Genomic DNA, 23,724 nt, shown 5'->3' on the forward strand with positions numbered 1-23,724 from the left:
AACGAGCCTTGCTTAATAAACTCTCAGTTATGAAGTATAATCTTGTAAGAGACCATTGTCAAATAAATTCTGCGAGTGAAATTTATATATAAGATTTCCGTTCGTATTAATTACACAGGAAGGTTGCAGGGTCTGCATTACTCCGCTAATAGGATCTCCAGGAAAAAAAAAAGACAGGTCTGACACAGTGCATTAGATTTGTTAAAGAACCAATTTTTAATTAGTTTTAACTGATAAGTTAATTAATGAATTTGCGAATACATACCCAGGACATGTATTCGATACTCCACACTGGGTGCTGGATTTTGCAGGGAATGCTCCCTGACGAAGGGATTGTGTGCCTGCCTCAAGTGCAGAATTCAACAGAGCCGTAACTACGGATCCCTAAATAGCGATTTCCATAATTACACAATTAAAGCAGAAAGACTCAATTTTAGGCATGCAAATATTCTTAATTCTGCTTCTGCCATGACACTGTAAAGAAGAGACAGATGAATCTGATTATGGGCCCAGGAAGCTACAATTCCTCAGTAATACCCAGCCCACGGTTGCCTGTTATGGCAGAGCCGAGTCAGGATTTCCTCAGCGAAGTGCCTGCACTTCTTCTAAGTACAACTTTAACTTCCCATTTCTTCCATTTATACTACTTAGCATGGGGATAACTGCAAATCACTTTAATCTAATTTACCCCCAAATAGTGATGATACATCTCTCAGTATAAACTCCTTCTTAACATAACATCTCTCTAGGAATATCAATACCACATACGATTTTTCAATTAAAGCAGAAACTCAACCTTTTCTGTCTGAGGAATGCTTTGTTATCTTTTTCTAAGCTTACAGCACCTGATGTGTGGATAAAAAATCCGTCTTCTGGGGATTTTCAGCTAAATCTATTATTTAAATCCCATTTATTAAGGTTCTTTGCTTCAGTGTCTGAATTTTCTTGGACACCTTTTTCCTGGCAGACACAATCCTCAGCATAATGTGCATCCTGAGTTGTACCCCGAGCACACAGCCCTGCTGCATGTGCAGCTGGTGTCCACATGCCAGCCCTGAACATCTCCATTCTCAGCCAGGCACCTGGGGGCTTCTTCCACCTGATGTTCTCCTTCAGTCCAGCATGTATTTCCAGATGTAGCAGAGCTGCCCAAGCCCCTGGAAGGGCAGCTCTTCAAGCATCCTCCTCCAGTAAAGGCAGGTGGCCAAACACTTCAAGCTGCCACCACACCTGGTGGACCCACAAGGGGGGATCTGCTGCCTTGCACCTCCAGGTAGAATCCTGGAATGGTTTGGGAGGGAAGGGATCTTAAAGCTCATCTCATTCCACCTCCTGCCAGGGGCAGGGACACCTTCCACTAGCCCAGGTGGCTCCAAGGCCTGTCCAACCTGGCCTTGGACACTTCCAGGGATGGGGCAGCCACAGCTTCTCTGGGCAACCTGTGCCAGGGCCTCCCCACCCTCACAGGGAAGAATTCCTTCCCAGTATCCCATCTAGCCCTGCCCTCTGGCAGTGGGAAGCCATTCCCCCTTGTCCTGTCCCTCCAGGCCCTTTTCCAAAGTCCCTCTCCAGCTTTCTTGGAGCCCCTTTAGGCACTTGGAAGGTGCTGTAAGGTAAAGGCAGGGCAGATTCCCTCACTGGGAGGTGGCCATTGCATTATTTGTTGGAGGCAGAAGGAAGCTCTTTGTTGGACCAATAAATCTCTCCCCATCAGCAGAAATGTGTTGTGTGGTCATTAAAGAGCGGGTAAGAGGTGTCCCATGGTTTGGGATTTTATTGCTTTGCAGTTTGCTCTGGAGAGTCTTGTGTTTATACAATCCTAATACTTTTAAAACCAAAGGTTTCTTTTTTTTATGTAGGTAAAATATGTGCTCACATGCTTGTAAATGCTCCCACACCCACTCAGCTGCATCCTGAGTTGTGCACAGCTCCAGCCTCTTCACAAACCACCCAGAGCAGGAGGAGCAAAGTGCTGTGTTCATCCAAACTCCCACCATCAGCTCTGCAGTCGGAGGTGATGGCTTTCACCAGGATTGCCCCAGGATATGTGTTTATTGGCATCACCCAAACAGGGCCAATACAAACGACTGAGATTCCTGACAAGGCTTTGATGCAAATGAAGAACTTGTTAAACATCCTGCAGGGAAACACATTGTACTTGAATCCAGACCTTTTTGGGGCTCCTGTGCCACAGAGCTGGTTTTTCAGTGCATTCAGCCCATTGCAGAGAGCACCAGCCTGTGCTGGGTCTCAAAACAGTGCAGATCCCTCAGAGGGACCTGCAGGCACTGTCAGTGAGAGCCCAGGGCACCCACGGGCCTGGCAAAGGAGGGGAGGAAAGGGACCACAGCTGGAAAAGGAAGGAGCAGCCCAGTGCTGACAAGGACAGATACAATTCAACACTTCCTTTTGAATAACCATTGGCAAACATTTCTGATGAGCTTTATAGCTTCAGAGTGAAGCAAACAGACAGCACCAGCATCAGGAAGAGTGAAGTGGGGATTTATTTTTTTCTGCCGGTCTCACAAATATCTTTGCAGATAGTGGTGATTATAAATAGTCCTTTGGCCATTTCCTGACTCTGGTTTGCCGACTCTGCCTTATTTATGGCAGCGATGAGAAGTGTTCAGCCTTTACCCCCGGCACGGTTCAGACACAGAGTCCAAGCTTCAGAGTGGGCACTGAAACAGAGGGATCCCCACATCCCACAGGGATATCCTTTGGCCCAGATGAGTGAGCTCTGTGATGGGATTAAGGGGATCCTGAGCTCTAGATTTACTTAGGCAGACTGCTATCAATAATTTCCTTCTCCAGACTATTGAGCACATACCCCACAAAGAGGCTCCTCACTGGACACAGTACAAGTGCCTTGTGCAGAATCCTCATCACCTCACTGGGCTCTGCCTCCACTGGGTCATATCTTCATCCTCACCTGCTCTGTCATAGAATCACAGAATGTCTTGTGTTGGAAGGGACTCACAAGGATAGAATTATAGAATCACAGAATGTTAAGGGGTTGGAATGGACATTAAAGATCATTTAGTCCCAACCCTTCCCACCATGGGCAGGGACACCTCCCACTAGACCAGGTTGTTCAAGGCCTCATCCAACCTGACTTTGGACATTGCCAGGGTTGGGGCATCCACAAACCAAACTTGCCCAACCCCTGGCCCAGCACAGACACCCCAACAATCCCACTCTGTTCCTCAGAGTGTTGTCCAAACCCTCCTGGAGCTCTGGCAGCCTTGGGACTGTGCCCACTGCCCTGGGGAGCCTGGTCAGTGCCAACCACCCTCTGGGGGAAGAACCTTTTCCTGATATCTCACCTAAACCTCCTCACATTTGTGGAATGGAGTTAGTTGTGCACCGTAATCCCCTTTCAGGAGTTAAGTGACATCTCTCCCAACTCGTTTGTCCAAGAGCCTGTTCCTGTTAGCAACATCCCACAACCACAGCCCAAGTAGGAGTCTGTGACGCAGAAGACAAACTCCCAGGGTGCTCCATCACCTCAGGATGGATTCTGTGCAGGCTCTGACACTCATACAGAATAGAAACTGTTAGTACTGCCTTCCTTACAAATAATCCAGGGAAGTACCTGGGAATACAGCACACCACAAGGTTACCAAGCTTGGCAGACCAGCCCTCATATGTATGTGCATTATCCCAGTCTTTAATCATATTATCACATGGGTTTATTGCAGCCAGGACACTGCTACCAATAGTAGGAATTGGGTTTCCTGCCAGGAACCTGCTCCTGGTTTCTCCCAGTCTGTGCTGACCATAGAGCTTCCCTGGGAATGGGGAAGCATTTCTGCTGGTCCATTTTATGAGTAGGAAAGCAGAGGGAAGTCACTGAGTTACCTGCGGCAAGGCCAGTGCCATACAGATGCTGAGGTCCCAGGAGGAATTTAAAGCCTCCAGGTTGGGAATCACAGAGGTGTGAGCACCACTGTCCCCTCTGCCCACAGACACCAGGAACTGGAATAAGAAGAGAAAAAAATTAACCTTTATTGAAAAGTCAGTTTTGAAATGTGGTGGGGAGAGTTCCTGGCTGGAATGGGCCTATCAGCAGCTGTCACCCAAGGAAGGGCTGAGGGCACTTCAAAAGTAAGGATGTGGGTTTTCAGGCTCTGGTCACTGATCATGAGGAAGTTTTGAGAGTTAAAGCCCAAACATGGTTCTAGTTGGGACAGAAGAGCCCATCGGATGCCATCGGAGTGGTAAGGCTGGCATGGCCGAAATGTCTGTCCCAAAAAGGCCACCTCATCCCAAGGAACTTAGCCTGAGTGACCTGACGGATATCTCGCTCTCCCAGGATTAAACATCTTTGGAATTCCCTAGACCTAACCCACAGAAATTTCCCAACTCAGTATGTCTTGACTTGTAGAATTTCTGCATTAGACCTCACCCTGCTGGAGGAGAAAGGGCTGTTCCTCAGGCAGGAGGGGTCACCACCTGATGGCACTGGTCATGTGTAAACAGCATGAAATCAGCAACAGGAACACCAGCGAGTTTTGGAGGGCCAGTTCCACAAAGCAACCGAATCCCTCAGGAGGAAGGCTTTGAACTCTGAGATCTGACCCCAAACTGGGAACTCTCCCCCACCCAGCACAACAGCTGCATTAGCTGGACATCCAGAGCAGACTGCAAGGTTATTTCAAAACTACATATAAAAGATCTGCTTGATGTCTCTGGAAGTTTCCTGGTTGCCACTTGTTTTCTGCATCCATAAAGTGCCCACAATCAGAAGAAATGGGAGAAGGTTTGGGCTGAGGAAGCTCAGAGAGCTCAAACACTGCCCTTCCAGAGGAAAGAAAGACCCCAAAAGAAGGTGAAGGGATGATTTACCTACACAGCTCAGGGACACAGGAGGGAAGAGGCTCTTCCATGTTACAAATGGACCAAACAGAAGCAAAACAGGGTTTGGCTCAAAGTGAGTCATGTCTTTCAGCAGTGGAGGTGACGAGTGGTTGGCCAAGTCATCATGAGCAGTGATGGGTTCTTCGGTGCTGAAGATGCTTCAAAGCACGCAGGGACAGCTCGAAATGTGCCCTCAGACATCATGGGAAACAGAGGGGTGGGGATCTTTTCTCTCCAGGCTTTGGCTTCAGGAAGGAGGGCAGTGAGTCGGTTTCCCAAAGGCTGTTGAGGGTATCTCCATGCTCCTTCTCATCCTGCAAAATCCAACTTACCCAAAGCTTCCTCAAACATTATTGTTTGCTAAACACCGATTTTGCTTTAGTCTGGTCCATGGGGGATTCCTACTGGCTCTGCTTCATGTCAACACTGGGGCTGAAAGAGCCTCGTGAGTGGTTTTTGCCTCTTGACTTCCCACATCCCTTTTAAGCTCATTCGGAAAACATCTTCCCTTGCCCAACGTCTCCACCAATTCCCCTGCCCCTTTGTTTTTATTTAGCTCTGTAATTACATTATCTGACCGTACAGCGTTTGGGAATGAAATCTGCATAAAAGATATTAAGAAAAATAAATCTGTGTTTTGCAATATCTTTGAAGTTATCTTTAGGCTGGGCAACAAGAGCAAAATCAGCGTTTGGCTCTCCACAAATCTCTAGTTTTGCAGAGCTCTTGGGAAAGAGGTTTTCATGGGCCAGGGCAGGGAAATTCACGGGTTCAGATTAATTTTTTAATACTATTAATAACTATTTTTGGCACTGCTTCACAAGGGAGAAAAACACCAGGTATGCACGAGATGTAATTATGTTCATAGTTAACGCTGTGTGTTTTCCAGGAGAAGAATAGCAACACTCTTTTTTTTTTGCCTTTTTGGAGGAGAATAACAAAGTTTGCTGTGCAGCACTGAGCGTCGTGAGCGCATGGAGAGGAATAGCTCTTTGTGGAGGGACAGGGTGTTGGGATAAGTTTCGTGTGAGGATGGGGAAAGGCTTTTCCCTCTTTGCATTGTGGTGAAACAACTCTCACACAGTAGGGGACCGACGGCTGGGAGCTTCGGGATCAATAGGCAGGGGGTGATTTGAGCCAGGGGTGAGCTGTGAAGGGGAAGAAAGAGTTGAGGGAGCACGGCAGGGGTGGTGCTGCCCAGGCCCTTCACACAATCCTAGAACCACACAATGTCCTGAGTTGGAAGGGACCCACAGGGATCATCAGTCCAACCTCTGGCCCTGCACAGACACCCCAACAATCCCACCCTGTCCCTCAGTGTTGTCCAAACCCTCCTGGAGCTCTGGCAGCCTTGGGGCCGTGCCCACTGCCCTGGGGAGCCTGGTCAGTGCCAACCACCCTCTGGGGGAAGAACCTTTTCCTGAGATCCAACCCGACCCTGCTCTGGCACAGCTCCAGCCCTTCCCTCGGGTCCCTTCCGCGGGCCCATCCATCCCCTCACACCCTGTGGGGTCCCGCTTCACCCCTGGGCCCTTTGCTTTCCGCTGCACGAGGTGCCCCGTCCCTTGCCGAGACGGAGCCGTGCCCCGGCTCCCCCCGCCGGGCTCTCACCCCCCGCCCGGCCCGGGGGCCACTCCGTAGCGCCGTGCCCGGTGCCAGAGGGGTACTGGCAGTGGGCCGGGGTCCGCACCCCCTCACACACCCCCTCACACTGCGGAGCGGCCCCGCGCCCGCGGGGCGGCCGGGCCGGGCCGGGCCGTTGTGCGCGGTGCCCGGCGCGGGGGCGGGAGGGCAGCGCGGGGCCGGCCGGGCGGGCGGCGGGGCTGCCGCGCCGGGCCAGACTCAGCCCCTTTCTCCCGGCGCCGCCGGCTGCGAGCTGCGCTGCGGCTGGAGCTGCCCCCAGAGCGGCTCGTGATGGCGGCGGCGCGGGCTCGGCAGCGGGAGGCGCCCGCCCAGCCCTGCGCGCCGCGCCGCTGAGCGGCAGCGCCCGTGCCCGCGGCGGCCGCCCCGGCCCATGCCCCGGGGGGAAGGGGGGCTGCAGCAGCCCGGCGAGCCGCCCACCCGCGCAGCGGGGGCATCGCCCCCACTCGCCGCTCCTGGGAGGGCGGGAAGGAGGCAGCGGCGGCGGCGGCGGCTTTGTGCGCGGCGGGCGGATCGCAGGCCCCGGCGGCGCGGGGCTCGCCTGCTCCCGCCCCAGCCCCATGAACCAGCCGGACGGCTCCGCTCCGGCGGCGGCGGTGCCAGCGCAGGTACGCGGCGGCCGGGGCGGCGTGTCCCCGGGGGGAGGCGGAGGGAGCGGGGAGGAAGGGAAGGGAAGGGAAAAGGGAAGGGAAGGGAAGGAGGGAGGGCGGCAGCCGCAGCCGCCCCGGCGCGGAGCCCCGGCGGCGCTTTGGCGCAGTGCGCGGGGGGCAGCGCCGGGAGCGGCTCCGCGGAGCCCCCGCGGCTCCCGGGCCCCGCCGGCCGCTCGGACCGGGCGGAAAACAAAGCGGAGCTCAGCAGCCATGTCGGGGACGAGCGGCCCCGCGGCCCGGGCCGGCCCCGCACCCCGGCCCCGCACCCGGCGCGGCCCCGCCGCGCTCCGCTCCCCTCTCCCCGCTCCCCATCCCAGGGCTTTTTCTTTTTCTTTTCCTTCTCTCTCTCTCTTTTTTTTTTTTTTAATTCTTTTTTCCCCCCCTTCTCTAATTTTTCCTCCCGAACGTTTTTTTTTTTCTCCCATTTTTTTTCCATTAAAACGACGCCACCTAGAGGAGAGTATTTCGTAAATTAAAAAAAAAAATTAAAATTGAAAAAAAAAATATTCTGCTTTTTCTAATTTTTTTTTTCCCTAGAAAGTTGGGGCCGGCTCCCCCGAGTTGGGGTTCCCCCCGCAGCCCCCGCAGCGCCCCGCAAATGTCGTGGGTGTCCCTTTGGAGCCAAAGCCCAGCTCATGGAAATGAAAATTAAGCAGGAATTTGAATGAATTCAGGTTTTTCTTCCCCCCCACCCCCATTTTCTGGACGAAAACGGAGCCTGGGAGCAGCACAGTGCTGGGAAAAGAAAGTGATTCAAGTTTTTGGTGGGCCCCCCCGGGTGAGCTGCAGGGAAGGATTAGTTTGGGAAAGTGGGAGAATTGCTGTTCCGGAGCAATTAGGAATTGGGCTTCATTGTAATTTTGAACTTGTGCAGCACGCTCTGCCAAAACTCAGGGTTATTTTTTTTTCCTTTTTGCTTCAGTACTTAAAGTTATTTGTTTGAAATGAGGAGTTTTGCAGGAAAATAAAGAGCCCAGAAAATTTGCTGTGGACACACCCAAATTTTTTTTTTTTTTGGTGATTTTGGATTTCATGCAAAACTGCTCTTAAACAATGAGGTTCTAAACACAGTCCAGGAAAACACGAGGACAAGCAAATTTAAGAGTCGAATGTCAGTTTTATTTTAGAATTTCTTGGCTTTTCGGATGGTTTCTCCTGGCATAATTAAAACAGTTTCCAGCATTTAATTTCCTACTTCTTTTGTAAAGAAAAAAAATTTCCATAGTAGGGTTTTTAGTTGGTTTTTTTTCCTTTCTTTTTTTAAACACACTGTAACAACTCCAGGTTCTGTGGCTCATATAAATCTAATATTTACACAGGTTTATTATAAGGTCCGCCATGATATTACAAATATACATAATTAAAAATATTGTGAAAAAATAATTGCAGATTAAGTGATTTTGGTATTTTTTAAACTAAAATGCCTTTAAAGGGTTCAGCCATGATATTTTTCTGAATTTCAAAATCCTTTTTCTCCTTGACTGTTAAAACCTTGCTAGAGTTTGAATTGAAAATATTTTTTTTCATAATTTTTTTTATTTTGGGTTTTTTTTGGTTTTTTTTTTGTTTTAAATGCTGTTCTGTCCCTATTATCTTGCTGTTACACAGTGCCTGTGAGTTCTGGACTGTGCACACACTGGTTTATTATTGTAGGGTTGCCCTTGAATACTGGGGTCTTGGTATTGATCTTTTTAAAAATAAATAACAAAAGAGCACTGAAACATACATTGTTTCAAGAAAAAAGCAATCTAGGAGAGATCCATGGCCTTTCCACCCGAAAGTGGGGGAGGGAGAGGAAGGGAAAGATTAGGTCAACATTGAGTTTTACCAACCTTGACACAGTATCCTCTCTAAAATGGGGACAAAATAGCAAGATGGCTGTTTCACAGCTGCAGCACTTTGGGTTGGTTTTTTTTTTTTTTTTTTTTTCGGAAAAAGGCATTTTGAAATTTTGAACTCCAAAGTGAGTTTCTGGAGCTGCTGGGGCCCCACCAGCAAATGCTGAAATCCAGGCGCTGCAAAAAATCAATTTAAATTTCAATCCCAAACGAATTTTTAATTCTGAATCTCAAACCCCTGAAAAGTTTTTTGATTTTGTAGCTGGTTTTTTTTTGTTGGTTTTTTTTTGTTTGTATTTTTTTTCTGGTTTTGATTTTTATTTCAGTGTAACTTGATATTTGCTGGAAATCAGGCAGGAGTGGCTGCTGAATTCAGGTTTCGGGGGCTGCTTTTCGCTTTCTTCCCCTTTATTTGTTTTGTGGTTTTCGGAGGGGGGGGGGAGGTGGGAAAAATCTGAAAAGCAGGATAACTCTTGGGTGGAGGAGCAAATACTCTGAAATGTCAAGTCCATGTTTTTATTTTTGCATTTGTGTGCCCCCCAGCCTCCCCGAAAAGGACCCACCCTCTTCCTGAATCCCTTTTTTAGCAAAGAATGGAGTGCCCGGTGCAGCTACAGCGGGGTGGCACATGTGGGTCAGAATTCCACACAATGCTCCCAATTGGATTAAACAATCCCGAGGAATATTTTATTCCTGGTTTCATCCAGGAAGCTGTAGCGTGGTGGCTTTTGCATATCATTGTACTCCAAGAATTCCCTTCCTTGAGCTGCGCCCTGGAACTTTCACGTACTCTGTGATTATACCCAGAGAAACTATTTAGCTGTAATTTTTTTTTTTTTTTTAAATTTCACACATTTTTTTTTCTTGTGTGAAACAGGTATTTTGATGCTGCTTTTCTTCTGCCCAACCCCACACCTGGAGATCTGGGAGCATCCCCAGGGCTGTGCTTTGGGACTGGGGGAGCATATTTGGGGTGCTGCATTTTAATGACAGATAATGACAAATGCTCAGTTTTGGGGTCACAATGCCAACATTTGACAATATCTTTCAATGATATCTTTTGAGTTTATCTTGCTATCTGTAAACAGAGGAATTGAAGCTGGGAAGGCCTTAGTTTAGGTGTGTTTTGTGCTGTTTTCAGCTGTTGTGGGAATAGGGTGAATTTTGGGTGGCTGTTGGAGGTGGGTTTGGGTGTTGCAGGTCTCCTCTGCAGCGATGGGGATGCTCTGGGGGCCTGGCTGGACTCGAGGTGTGGAACTGCAACCATCCCATCTTTAACTCTCTGTAGATCAGTGTCTTTTCAACCCCAGCTCCCGTTCTGTTCCTCCCGCGAGGAAATGCTGCTGGAGGTTGTAATGGGTTGCTGCATCTCACCTTTCTGCGTGTCCTTCCAGCACAAACCTCCTCCTGCCTAAAAACCATTCCATAATTTTTCATTGCAGTCTTGCTTTCAGGGGGATTTTTTTTTCTTTCTTTTTTTTTTTCTAATTTTTTCTGGAAAGTTGATCAATATTTTATCATTTTCAAAATTGCTGTTGGCAGCCTGGAAGGAGGAGGGAGGGAGGGAGCCCAGCTGAGTGATACCAACAGATTTCTTGTGACACAACTGAAATGTATTTTTAAAAAAAAAAGAAAAATTTCCAGGACTTCATCCTCAGTGAAGATGAAAATAGACATGTTTTCAATGCTGAATGAAAACAGACATAATATTATTAAAGTGGTAGATAATATTTACGCGAATGCCATAAAAACCTTAGGAGGTTGTTCGCATGACTCCAGAATAATTTAAATATATATCACTGCCATAATGCAACGCTGGGAATAGTTCAGTGCACGGTGCAGTCACGTGGCCCCGGTGATGCACAGTCAAGTTTGCAATTATGCAAGTACAGTAGTGAAATTAGTGTTCTAAAAATTAGATTAATTAAAATTGGGATTTTTTTGAGAGAAGGTTGAAACCCACTGCAAGGGTCATGCTGATACAGAGTCAGGATTTGTGCCCACTGCATCAGGGCAGGGTCAGGTTGGATCTCAGGGAAAGGTTCTTCCCCAGAGGGTGGTTGGCACTGACCAGGCTCCCCAGGGCAGTGGGCACAGCCCCAAGGCTGCCAGAGCTCCAGGAGGGTTTGGACAACACTCTGAGGGACAGGGTGGGATTGTTGGAGGTGTCTGTGCTGGGCCAGGAGTTGGACTGGATGGTCCTGATGGATCCCTTCCAACTCAGGATGTTCTATGGATCTGTGATTCTTTGGATGCTGTGCCTGTTGAAGGATCTCAGTGTTCCCACCATGGCTAGCAGGGCTTGGTACCTGGTGCTGGGTGATGGCCCTGACTGGTTCCCACATCACAGCTCCCCATGGCACAGCTCCCTGTGGAGCTACACTGGCTCTGGGTGGGTGTGCAGTGTTGGGAATGACACCTTTCAGGGGCCCTGGCATTGCCAGTTGAGGCTCTGGTGGCCTCTGCTTGAGCATCCTCGGCTTGAGCGTCTCGGGCATCGCTCTGGTTCTGGGAATGGCCCAGTGCAGGTGATCAGGAGAGCGTGTGGTCGCCCACCTCCGGTACTTTGGTGGGTCTGTGTGTGCAGGGAGTGTGTTGCCCACGCACAAGGCTTTGCTGATCCCACTCTACCCTGCTGGTGCTGCCCAGGGTGCTCTGGCCGCTCCAGGGCCTGCTTGGATCCATGCCAGGGATTATTTGTGTGCTAATCATGCTGGAGGCTGTGAATCGGACAGGGTTAGTCCTGCAGTCAGGGGGAGCCACCCTGAAATGTGAATTTTGTCAGAGGTTTGCAGGATTAGGCCCTGTTTGCCCATAATGTGCCAAGAGGGGACTGAAGGGAAGGATGAGGGGAAGAGGTGCCTGGGCAGGGGCTGCCATCACAGCTGGAGGCTGTGGGGGCTTTTTGGTGAGGGACATGAGGAAATAGCACCAGCAGATATTTATTTATTGTCATTTCTAAATTTCTGTGCATTTGGCATTGCGTGTATTTGGAATTTCACATTTATGGCTTCAGTTTGGTCATACCGAGTTTTTTGGGGAAGAAGTTTCTGATTTTTAAAGGTCTTTTATGGATTAATTGCTAGTCATCTGCCTCCTTTTTGCTTTTGTTTGGTTCCTTGAATGTCTCTTGATTATTCTGTACTATGTGATGCCAATTTAGTGGTTAACTAGTATGCAAACTACATCTGGACGTGTTGACTTTGCATTAACAATCATTGATTTGTCTGGAGCAAGGGAATAGCAATGAATGCTGCTGTTTACCATGGATGGTATGTGAAAAATAACCATTTGCGAGGTGTCTTTCATCAGGGCTCTGGTGCAACTTGTCACAGCAGCTCTGCCTTTTTGTGGGAGAGCTGAATTTTTAAACCATGGCACCAGGAGTGGGAAAAGGGAGTTGGGAAGGCAGTGGCATGTGGTGTGTGGGGAAGGGGTTGACTGTGTGCCCCGGTCACCTTGGTTGGCTCTGGTGACAGCAGGAGTCAGGTAACATTGCAGCAGAAAGGCAGTGAAAAGAAATTAAAACATATAATCAATAATAGGTAACATATATAACATACAACACATATATAGAGCTTTTAGCTCAGGAGCATAATCAAGAGGATGCCAAATTTAATGATCATAAATAATAAGCAGCAGATTGAGTTGATGGGTGGCTTCAGCAGCAGCTGGTTCTCCCCAGAAAGCGTGGCTGCAGCCATGTGGTTGGCTCTGAGTGGGGCAGAGTTTGGTGCTTGCTGTCTCTTAGGGTCTTGGGGAAGCTGAGATGTGCCTGTGGCTGCTGCGTGTTCAGGTGAGTCGTGGGATGTGGGAGGCATTGCTACACACTTATATTTTCTTTGGAAGAGGGGAAAGGCTGGAGGAGATGCCCTTTTTGTGGAGGTCTTTTCCCAAGACATGTGCATGCTGGGGATGTCAGAGCTGCTATGCACCCACTCCTTGGGTGTTTACAAAGACAGAAGGGTCATTTGGTTGACATTCAACATTTAGACCTTGAATCCATCGTCCTGTTGGAACCCCCATCCCTGGGTCTTTTTTGCTGTCTCCTGAGTGCTCTCATTGGCATTAAGTGTGAGTGTTGGTTGTCTTTGGGGCTGGGGTCAGTCTGGGCTTTTCCCACACAGAAATCACTTTGCTGACTCTGAAATGTGTGTGTGCTGGTCAGATCCCAAAATGATGGGCACAGGGGACCTCCTGTAACATGGGCTTTGTATCCCAACACTGCTGAGTGTGTAAATGCCCATGGAGGTGCTGGGCAAGCTGCACAGTGGCTTTCTGAGTTACTTGGGTTTTCTTGTTGAAGTCTCTTGTGTTCCCAAAGTGGGCAGTGTAACATGTGGTAGAAAAAATCAGGTTAAGCAGAGAAAATACTCCCCTGTGCTCATTGAAAGTGCAACTGCAAAGAAGCTGCTCATTCTGAGTGTTGTATTTGGGGAAGGACACGGCATGGAGGGTATGAGGAATGTGGAAGTGATACAGGTACATTGGAATTCATACTCCTGCTTAAACCACCTCTGTACCCATATAGAAGAGATCTTGTGATTTGTGCTTTTTAGTTTTTTTGGCAATTGAGTGGTGGTTAGCTCTGGTTCATCACCTGGTCTGTGAGGGCCTGTGCCAGCACGCTGGAAGCTCTTGCTCCAGCTGGGATGGTGCCTTAGGCACCCAGGGAGTGGAGGCAGTGTGGGGGCACACGGGCATGTTGTGCCTCCCCTGGGGGGTGGAACCAGCTGAACCCTGTGCTTGTGCCTCTGTGGGTGTGGGTGGCACAGGTGACTCTTGGATGAGGTCAGGGCAGAGGTTCAGGTTCCTGCCAGGTGATGAGACTAGTGGTTGATGGAGCTGTGCTGCCCCTGGAGAAGCTGGAGGCCGGATGGCTGTTTTGGGGTGAAATTGCTGAGCTCTGGGTCAGCCTGGCAGGGCTGACATGGAGGGCTGTGTGTGCCCCCATGGCTGTTCCCATGCCAAGGGCCTGGGGCAGCAGTTCATCCTGCGTTTTGGTGGGAGGTCCAGTGTCACCACACCAATTCCTCTGCCAGAATAGCTTTCCTTGGCAGTCTCTCTCCTCCCCCTTTATTTCCCTGTATTACCAAGGCACTCCAGTGTGCACTTAGAAAGGTTTCACTGCTGTACTATACCTGCAAAGAAATAATTATTCAGGCAAGGCCTTCCTTGGTGTAATTTACAGCGCTCCTGCATATTTCACATCTGTATTTGGCTGGTGTGATGTGAAAAATAAGGCTGGAAGTGGAAAAGTAGAGACTGGAGATTTTGCCAGTGCTGATAAGGGGCTGACCCAGGGAAATGTGAATGTTGGTGTGTGGAGCAGAGGCTGAAGCTGCTGAAGACATTGAGGAGTTCCCTCTGTATCTGAGGGATCAATACATGTGCCTATGTGTTTGTGCATATGGATGTGTCTGAGAGACTCACTGTTGGAGGGTGGGGATCTCTGATGGGTCTGGGATGGTGTGAGGGCTGTTGGGTCCACACCAGCAAGGGGTTCAGCTGTGCCTGGTCATGTAACACAAGAGCCATCGGTGTCCTCTGCACTGGCTTAGAAATTAGGAATGTTACCACCCAAGGTTGGGCTGATGGAAGTGAGAATGGCTGTGTTTATCAGACCTGTCCATGGGCAGTGAGCAGAGCCAGGCTGGGACGGGCCAAATGCGGTCACATTCCATTGCTGGTATCCTGATGGCACCACTGTGTCTCCAGGCTCTTCAGGTTTTAATAGTGTTTGTGATTTCCTTCTACTAGATACACACAGGCAGCAGTAATTTTATGAAAGTTAATTTTTTACTCTGTGTGGGTGTAGGGATCCTTTCCTGCCCCAAAATAGCAGCAGAAGGCAGTTTTCAGAAGTTGGGTGTGCTTGCGTTGAAGGCCCGTCATTTAGGTTCTGCTTCCAGTACGTTGACAGCAATTTTAGTACAAGTATTTAATTGCTTTAGGCCTATTTTTAGAAGTATTAAACCTCAGTTTTCAAAACTGCAACCAAAGCCAGCCACTCTGCTGGTGTGGGAGAGCCGGGAGGGGAACCAGAAGGAAAACCTGGAGCTACGTGGGTTGGCCCCACTTGGAGCAGAGCGTGGTCATGGCCCTTGGCCAGGGCTTGGGGTGCCGTGGAGCCCCTGGGGTACGTGACTGAAATGGAGTTGTCTGTATTTTGGTGAGGGGTTTTTTTACTACTATTCTGTTTACTTGGCTACACGAGGCGAGAATGAATGAAACCAAATTTCAGCAGATTTGTACAATTTCTTATGTTACCTCTGCAGACTGGGGGATGGAGTTTGGAAGCTGAGCTGGGAGTATTTGGAAGCTGAGCTGGGAGCATCCCGGTGAACGGTGTGCAGGCAGCCCCAGGAGGTCTCTGACTTGAAACCCAAGAACAGTTCCTGCTTTCTGGGTATAAATCTGTCATTTGAGATCTGATGTGCTTTAGTCTTCGGGCTGCAAATACTGAGCTTTCACTGGCATTTGTGATAGTTGTAATTTTGAGGGTCAGAAGGGAGGGTTGGGCGAATGCAGTATAATTATTGGTTGGAAATAAAACACCTTTTTGAATTTCTCTATGCAATTTGGAAACCTCTGTAGGGAGGCACGGCTGGATTTGGATCAGGCTGCTGGCAAAGAGGATCTGAAAATCCCCTTGGGAATCAGTGGGATTTCTCTTTGCAGTCAGGTGATGCTGTTGGTGGGACCCACGTTGGGCTCTCCAGATGCTCCAGTGCATTGTTGGGACAACAGCAGTGGCAGTGACACCAGGGGACAGGCTGGGACCTGGCAGTTGGTGGCCTTGGGGTTGCTGCTGGGTGCTCTCTGATGGGCATGAGCTGATGGGACCAGTGGGGGCTGGCAGGGCTAGAGTTGGACTTCACCAGTGAAGGGATTAATAATTGACCCCCAGGAAGGCTGTCCCAGGGTGTGCTTTGACTTGGCTTCGGAGCACGTGGCTTTGGCTCTCTGGTTGTGGTTAATACCACTGAGGCAAAAAGTGCATATTAACTCCAGGGGAGGGGTATTTTTACCTTCTTATCTGTCATTATTTTCCAGGCCTTGAAATTTGGCTGGTTGGTGATAACAGCAGTTAGAATTAGCATTTCTCCTTAATTGGGTTTGTTGGGACATGCCAGAGAGACAGCCTTGGAGGGGACTCACTGTGCCACGAGCTGGAGAGGGCGCTGGGCAAGGAAGTAAAAATGCAAATGTATGCAAATAGATTGTGTTTGGTGGGGGCAAAATAGATCCAGAGCAAGTTTGCAAGATCCAAGTTGTCTGGCACGTGGTCTGAGAGCAGTGAGGCAATACCTGCTCCTGGAAGTGCTGGCAGATGTTGGAGGGATGTAGGCATGAGTCCACTGGACCATCTGTTGGATCTCAGGGAAAGGTTCTTCCCCCAGAGGGTGGTTGGCACTGACCAGGCTCCCCAGGGCAGTGGGCACAGCCCCAAGGCTGCCAGAGCTCCAGGAGGGTTTGGACAACACTCTGAGGGACAGGGTGGGATTGTTGGGGTGTCTGTGCAGGGCCAGGGGTTGGACTGGGTGGTCCTTGTGGGTCCCTTCCAACTCAGGATGTTCTGTGATCCTCAGTGGAAATAGTGGTGCCATCCACAAATGAGAAAAACACCCCCAAATCAAGAAAAATAGTAGTGCCTTTTCCTGAAATCTTGTATTTCAATTTTATTTTTTTTCTTTGTAATCTTATCTGGTTTAGTTGCCAAAATGTAGATTTGCTGAGAATGCTGCGTTTGCTTTTGGTTCCTGATAAGGTGCAGGAGATAAGTCCCACGTTGTGGCTGTTTGTTTGTCTCACTGGTAAATGTTTGTGCTCCTTGTTTGGAGCTCCTTGGTCTCCTGCAGCATAAACACTGTTTGTGATTGCAGTTCATTACGTGAGGTTTAAATATATAAAATGAAATGTTCCTGTCTACTTTAAGCAGACATATGTCTACGTTTTGCAAATTAACCTAATTAAATATATATGTAGAAATTTATGATATTCAGCTCCTAGCACAAGGTATGCAATTAGCATCCATGGAGCCAGGAAGGAATTTTCCATTTCTTTCTTGACTTTTCCTCATAGGATTATGTGGTTTGGTTTGTTTTTATTTTTAAATTTTTATTTTTAATCTTCGATCTTTAATTTTTGTTCTGTTTAGGAATTCACTTAGGAACGAGTCCTGCAGGGATTTAAGCTTGTGGTTAAATTACCCCACAAGTAGCTTTGACTGAAGTTGGTGAAATGGTCCCTAACTCCTGGGCTCCAGCCTGTCCCTTTGCCTCTGCAGGACAGGAGGAGTTCATTTTGTTAGGAGAATATCACGAGCAAAATATCATTCTGGAGGAAAAATTGTATTAGAATATTTACATTTTTCAAGCCTCTTCCTTCCTCCCACCCAAAAATAGCAAAAAAAAAATTACCTGTCTCCTCTGGATTTATGTAATTTTCAAGTGTTTGGCCAATGTTGTTTCCAAAACACACTGTCCCTCTACCTGAGCTGTCTCTGGGACAGGAGAGCCCTCATGCAAGAAGTACAAATCCATTAATATAATCTTTCATTTAGCAATATTCTGGCACCAGGAATCCTACTTTTTGGTTTCTTTTCTGCCAAAGTGTGGTTTGTTTTTTTTTAATATTTAAAATTTGATCGTGTTATAATAGTTTGTTATATAAATAATCGTTTGGTCTGTTTTGCATATCAGTAGTTGACTCCATTTTATTCACAAAAAGCATTTTTTCCCCCATAAACATCCCCACTGTTCCAGCCCAGAAGTTGCTCTTTATTAGCAAAACCAACCAAGTAAATGACGTTCCCAGCTCAGCTATTTTAATGATCCCACAAACCCAAGAAAGCAGTAGGAAATTTTTCAGAAGCAAACTGCAGAAACTTTTTTTTTTCCTGGGACATCATAACTTTTCAACTTTTTGTCCAATTATTTTTGCTACGTTTTTCCAAGCTTCAAGCTGTGAACTCAAAGAATTTGGGGCTGTTCTTTTCTCCTGGAGGTCATTTAGGGGTGTCAGAGATGACCCAACATGGAGTGGAAGAGCCTCTCCAGAGGACCTGACAAACACACTGTTCCCAATTTCTGTGCAAGAACTATTCACAATTCTGTGTGGGGAAGGTGTGATGTTGGATCATGACCATTTTCCCCCTCTTGGGCTCCTCTACAGGTCTGTCCTCCAGTGTTTTCCTGTGATTTGCTGCATTGCTGTGTTTCCCCATCTCCATATTTCAAGGCAGAGGAAGTTCTGCTCCCAGCCCTGTCCCCAGCTCTGTCCCGAGCTCTGCTCTCCCAGGTTGAGGTCCTTGGTGTCTCCTGCCCTCCCTGGGTGTGTCTGTGCCCTCTCCCTGACAGGGGATGCCTTTTCACAGGCCATCAGCAGCTTGGATTCCCACTTCTCTATCACCAGGTGTTGAGTGGTGACCAACTCTATAGATGAGAAGAAGAAGACAATTGTGCAGATTGTTTTTGGGGTTTCCTTGTGAGCCTGCAGCCTTGCCAGCGAGCTCTGCAGGGCAGGAGCTGTCTCATACCTGTGCCCTGTGTGGCTCCAGGTATGGGACAGAGGATTTAACAGTCAAAGCTGTATTTTCCACTCTGGCAGCCACAGCATCCAGGTGTTTCTTTCTCACCTCAGTGCTGTGCTCACCCTTTGGGGGCTCCTCGTATCTTGTCCCCAGGGCGTGCTGCAGCCCCTCAGGATGTGGGTTTTACCCACCACCAGTGCAATCATTGGGATAGTTGCAGCATCTGCAATTTATTTAGGCAAATAGGAGAGTGAAAAATGTTTGCTTTCCCTTGCTCCTGGAGTTTATTTTTAGAGTTTAGCTTTGTGCTTTGGGAAGCAAAGACCAGGCATCCTGTGTGTCCCTTCTCCCTGAGGGGAGCTGCTGTCCCTGAGATGCTGCTCCTTGGGGCAGTTCCCTGTCCAGGCCATGGGAGTTGCTGGATTGCCCTTCTTGCCCTTGTTTGCTTCCTTTCTTCCCATTCTATTTCTTGCAGTCCCTTTCCAGGTGGGATCACCAGGGCTGTGCTCAGGGCTGTGGATGCAGCTTTATGCATGGACACATTCCCTGTTCCCTCCCCTGGAATGAGTTGCTGTGCTGGTTCCCTCGCTGCTGGAGAGGTGCCCTGGCTCTCCCCGTGTGCTCTGGTGAATGCTAATGGCTCATTTAGGTGCCCTGACGTGGGGATGGTGCTGTTTTCCCCCTGGTGTGTTACTTTCTCCAAACCTTCCCTGGTGCAGGGAGCAGATGTCTGAGGGACCCCACTGTGAGAACGAACTATTTCTGCCCTTTATTTTCCGTCTTTTAATCAGTGGTTAATCAATGAGGTGACTTCTTACTTCATCCCATGCATATGAAAGTGTTGTGAGTGCACTTGTCTTACAGCCTTCATAGAGCAGACTTGTCTGAGGCTTTTCGAAATCTGGGTACACCACACCACTCACTCACAGAATCCCAGAATGTGCTGAGCTGGAAGGGACCCACAAGGGTCATCGAGTCCAACCCTCAGCCCTGCACAGGCCCATCCCCAAGGGTCACACCCTGTGCCCCAGAGGATCATCCAAACCCTCCTGGAGCTCTGGCAGCCTTGGGGCTGTGCCCACTGCCCTGGGGAGCCTGGTCAGTGCCCAACCACCCTCTGGGGGAAGAACCTTTTCCTGAGATCCAACCTAAACCTCCCCTGTCACAATTTGAAGCCATTCCCTGGGTCCTGTCCCTGGTCACCACAGAGAAGAGATCAGACTCACCCTGTTCTACCTCCACATTCACTCTTGCCAACAGTCCCCATAGCTTAGTGACTTAGGACTCTCTGCAGAAACCCTGTTGACTCCTGGTGTTCCTCTTTTGTTTGTGTGAGCACTGATTTTCAGTTATATTTTTTAATTACTATTTATAGGAATTTTTCTGCTACAAAAGTGAAGTTCTGTGGTTCCTTGAAGCTCTTCTAAAACAGTGGGGTCACGTTCCTTGCTCACTGGTCCATAAGCATGAGGTGGATAGCAGTGATTTTTGGGGTTCCCAGGTGATTTTAATAGCTTAATGCCTTTCAGACTTTGGGATAAATATTGTTTGGCGCTGTAGATTTTTATTTTTTTGCTAATAATTTTGCTAGTCAGGGCTGCAGCTTTTTTCTGGTGACCACACAGTTTGAGATGGATGCTCAGCTCATTCCTGGTGAAGGAAGAGTCCAGGAGGGGAACTGCTGAGCCCTGTCACAAGTTAGCACTGGTGCAAAGAAGTTGAATTTTATCCTGTGGTTTTATCTTTCTTTAGTGCTTTATTTATACAGAATCTGGCAGACTTCTGGTGCTTCTGTGTTTATTATTTTTTTTTAAGTTAAGTTTTATTCCTCCAGTGACCTGTTTCCCCAAAATCTTTTTCTGGATTGGCTTTTTTACTGCTTTAAGTGTATCTTCCTTGATTTTACATTCTCATAATTTTGATTTCTTTCTGAGGGTGTTGTTTTGTTTCTAATGGCCTTTTTCACAATGCTGTTAAACTGTGCTTATATATTTAAAAAACCCCTTTGGTAGGTGATAACCATCTTTTCCAACTTCACCATCTCACCTGCAAGGCTTTCACTTGCTCCTTTAACACTCTTTAACAAATTTTCCCATTTATGGAATCATAGAATGGTTCCTCCTTCGAGGAAGAGCTGAGAGAATTGGGTTTGTTCAGCGTGGAAAAGAGAAGGCTTCAGGGTGACCCCCTTCCAGTACCTAAAGGAAGATGGAGAGAGACTATTTACAAGGGACTGGAGTGCCAGGACAAGGGGCAATGGCTTCCCCCTGCCAGAGAGCAGGGTTAGATGGGATGTTGGGAAGGAATTCTTGGCTATAAGGGTGGGGAGGCCCTGGCACAGGTTGCCCAGAGAAGCTGTGGCTGCCCCTGGATCCCTGGAAGTGTCCAAGGCCAGGCTGGACAGGGCTTGGAGCAACCTGGGCTAGTGGAAGGTGTCCCTGCCCATGGCAGGGGGTGGAATGAAATGATCTTTAAGGTCCTTTCCAACACAAACCAGTCTGGGATTCTGTGGTTCCCCGACATGCCTTGGCTGAGGACACAGTGAGGGGAGAGAACTCCTCTGTGGCACCTCAGGCATCACTTCTGCATTGAACTTGCTTTCACATTTGCAGGTCTCTGTGGGATTTACTGAATTCTCCTGTGACTGAAAATGTGTTTCCTGCCTTGGCAGAGACCTGCAGCCTCTGGTATTCCTTGGTATTTTGAGCATCCTCCTGTGCTCCCCGATGCTGTAGCTGTGCTCTGACTTTCTCTGATGGGCTTCCAGTCCATAAAGGTTCTCTGATCCTACTGACACAATAATCATGTTTAATTTATTACCCTTTGCTTCTCTGTCAGCACAACTCCATCATTCCGATATAGTTTGGATCTGGACTGTAATGCATTGAGTCTTTTGATTGCTACCTGAAATTTTAGGAAGTTTTTCAGAGATACAATACATTTATGACCTCATCGATAGAAAATGCTTCACTTAACCTGGATGTTCCTCTACCCTTGTTTGATTTTCTCAGGCTTTAGTTTCAATAGGCTTTTATGTGTTGGCATCTGTTTTCATTTTGGCTCTGATGGTGCCTGGTTACAGGTGTGGCCTGGTGGGATTTCACAGAAAGGCACCACGTGGGTCCCGAGTTTTACTTTTCCAGGCTCTGTTGTCCTCTGTGTTGTTTTCGGGTGCTTTTTAGCAAGGGATGGTCTCTGCCATAAAGTGAGAACCATAGTCTGGGCTTAAAATTGGTCTCAAAGTAGGATGCAGGACCCTGAGCCCCCCTCTCCTGCCTTCCCTCCCACGCGAGCAGGCTGAGCTCCTGCCTGAGCTGGGCATTGCCATGCTAGTGAGAATTAAAAAGGCATAAAAGGAAAAAAAAGGAATAATAAAAGGAAGAGATGACAGTTATCCTTGAGTTAGAAGTTATCAAGTGCAGAAAATTGATAAAGGAAGTTAAAAACACAAGGGAAAAAAAAAAATCTGTGACTGTCAGTGCAAGGAACAGTAAGAAAGTATTTGTATTAGGAACAAAAGAAATTCTAATAATGGTTTGTGTAGACTTATCACGACTGAGGAGAGGTAAAATGCATAATAAAGCAGAAAAACTCGACATGTTTAATAAATATTGCTGTTCCCTATTTGTAAGGAGGAGTATGATCCACTTCCAGCCCATGTGCACGAGAGCTGCCAGGCCAGTGTTTGCTGAGCTGGGGGTTTCCAGCTGGTCCATGTGGGTGATGTTCCCTGGGGGCTCCTGCCAGGTCTGCCCATTGCATTTCCACCTTTTTTTTTCTCCTGTAAGATTTGAATAAAGTAGAGAATATTCCAGAGGATGTGGTGAATGCTGCTGTTGTACTGCCTTAGCCTGGCCAGCCTCGGGATGAGAGCACAGGGGAGGGGGCGACGGCAATGTCAGGCTGGATTTGTTCTTCAGCAGAAGTGGTGGAGGAGGGGTCATTTCCCAAGCTGGCAAAATGTCTGGTTTGGTGTCGTGCCCCAAAACACCCTCTGGTAGCATCAAGCTGGTGTGAAACAGGTTGGGAATGGGGTCTTGGATGACCATAGGCATTGTCAACGTCCCTGTGGGGTCCAGCCCCCGTGCTGGGGGTGATGGTTGTGCTGGTTGATTTGGTGGGAAGGAGGGAAGAACTGCAGCTGCTCAGAGGGATTTGGACTATGGGTTAATCTCCACTGGGTGAGCTTGGTTTGATATGAATCATGGGATTTGTGCATCTGGGGAGTACTTTGGGATGGGGAGACCAGAGGGGAGCAGAGATGCCAAACCAGGCTGTGGGGTGGGAAAGGGGCAAATGCTGCAGCCTGAGCAGTGACCCTGAGTCTGTGGGAGGGAGGGGATGCAAACCATGGCTGTGCAGAGAGAGGTGTGTGAGAACAGCTCTTTAATACACTGCCCTCATTTTCAGTTCCCTCATTTTTTTAAGAGATGTTGAAAAGTTGGAGAAGACACAGACCAGATGAGTGGAGTGAAGCAACTTGAGGACTCAAAGGAAATACTCATTGGGATTTACTCTTAAACATTTGTGGACGTGCACCGTATTTTGGGAAACTCTCTCTGCCAGTAGGAGTCTGAAAAAAAAAAATCTCTCTTGTAGATTTTTATCTTCACAGAGGCACTTCTCCATGGGCTTTAAAAAAAAGACTAAAAAAGCAGGTAGCAGAGGCCTTCAGTTTAGCAAACTGCATAGCAAGAAACAATACCTGGAAGCTGGATCCAACCACTCAGATGACAAAATGAAGACACAGAAATATTTTTCAGAGTAGGAGTGGAAATTTTGACCAGCGGGGCAGATTAGGGCAGATTAAAACACACTGCCAGGGAAAGCTGTGAATGTGGCATATCTTGGTGCTGCTGCTTGTTCTCTGCACCTCTGGAATATGTGTTGGAGAGTTTTCTGGCAGAGCTGAGCCGTTAACCAGGGGAGAGGTGCTGTTATGGTGCAAAGAATGGCTATTCTGTGGCTTCAACAAAAGATTGTGCTTTCTGTCTCTCCCTTGGTATCCTGTTTCCCAGTGTCCGGCAGCAGATGGCTGGGGAAGGATTATAAGGAACAGAGGAAATATTGAGTGAGTTTCCCTTTAATATACTCCCTAGCTCCTGCTGAATGGTCCCTAAATTATTCTCACTTCCAAACCATGTAGGATGCTCCAAACCCCACTTCTGCCAACATTGGACCATCACACATGTTCACACCC

The 23,724-nt window shown here is 48.2% G+C and overlaps 2 protein-coding genes across 18 annotated transcripts in view; one reads left to right on the forward strand and one right to left on the reverse strand.

The window, feature by feature from the left end:
- The window catches only part of ALAD (aminolevulinate dehydratase), a 393,442-nt gene that overhangs the window by 322,726 nt on the left and 46,992 nt on the right, over nt 1–23,724 (reverse strand). The gene's annotated exons all lie outside the window — the stretch shown is intronic.
- ZNF618 (zinc finger protein 618) overlaps nt 6,613–23,724 on the forward strand; it is a 171,262-nt gene continuing 154,150 nt past the window's right edge. For 11 of the 17 annotated variants that reach the window (XM_064677200.1, XM_064677192.1, XM_064677201.1 and 8 more), the window contains exon 1: nt 6,613–7,109. In XM_064677200.1, the coding sequence (XP_064533270.1) occupies nt 7,062–7,109 (48 nt within the window). In that variant the 5' untranslated portion in view covers nt 6,613–7,061. The remainder of the gene's footprint in view (nt 7,110–23,724) is intronic. The other 6 variants (XM_064677190.1, XM_064677195.1, XM_064677207.1 and 3 more) reach the window with 3 other exon arrangements.

The sequence above is a fragment of the Pseudopipra pipra genome, chromosome 20 (assembly GCF_036250125.1).
Source record: "Pseudopipra pipra isolate bDixPip1 chromosome 20, bDixPip1.hap1, whole genome shotgun sequence".
Lineage (NCBI taxonomy): Eukaryota > Metazoa > Chordata > Aves > Passeriformes > Pipridae > Pseudopipra > Pseudopipra pipra.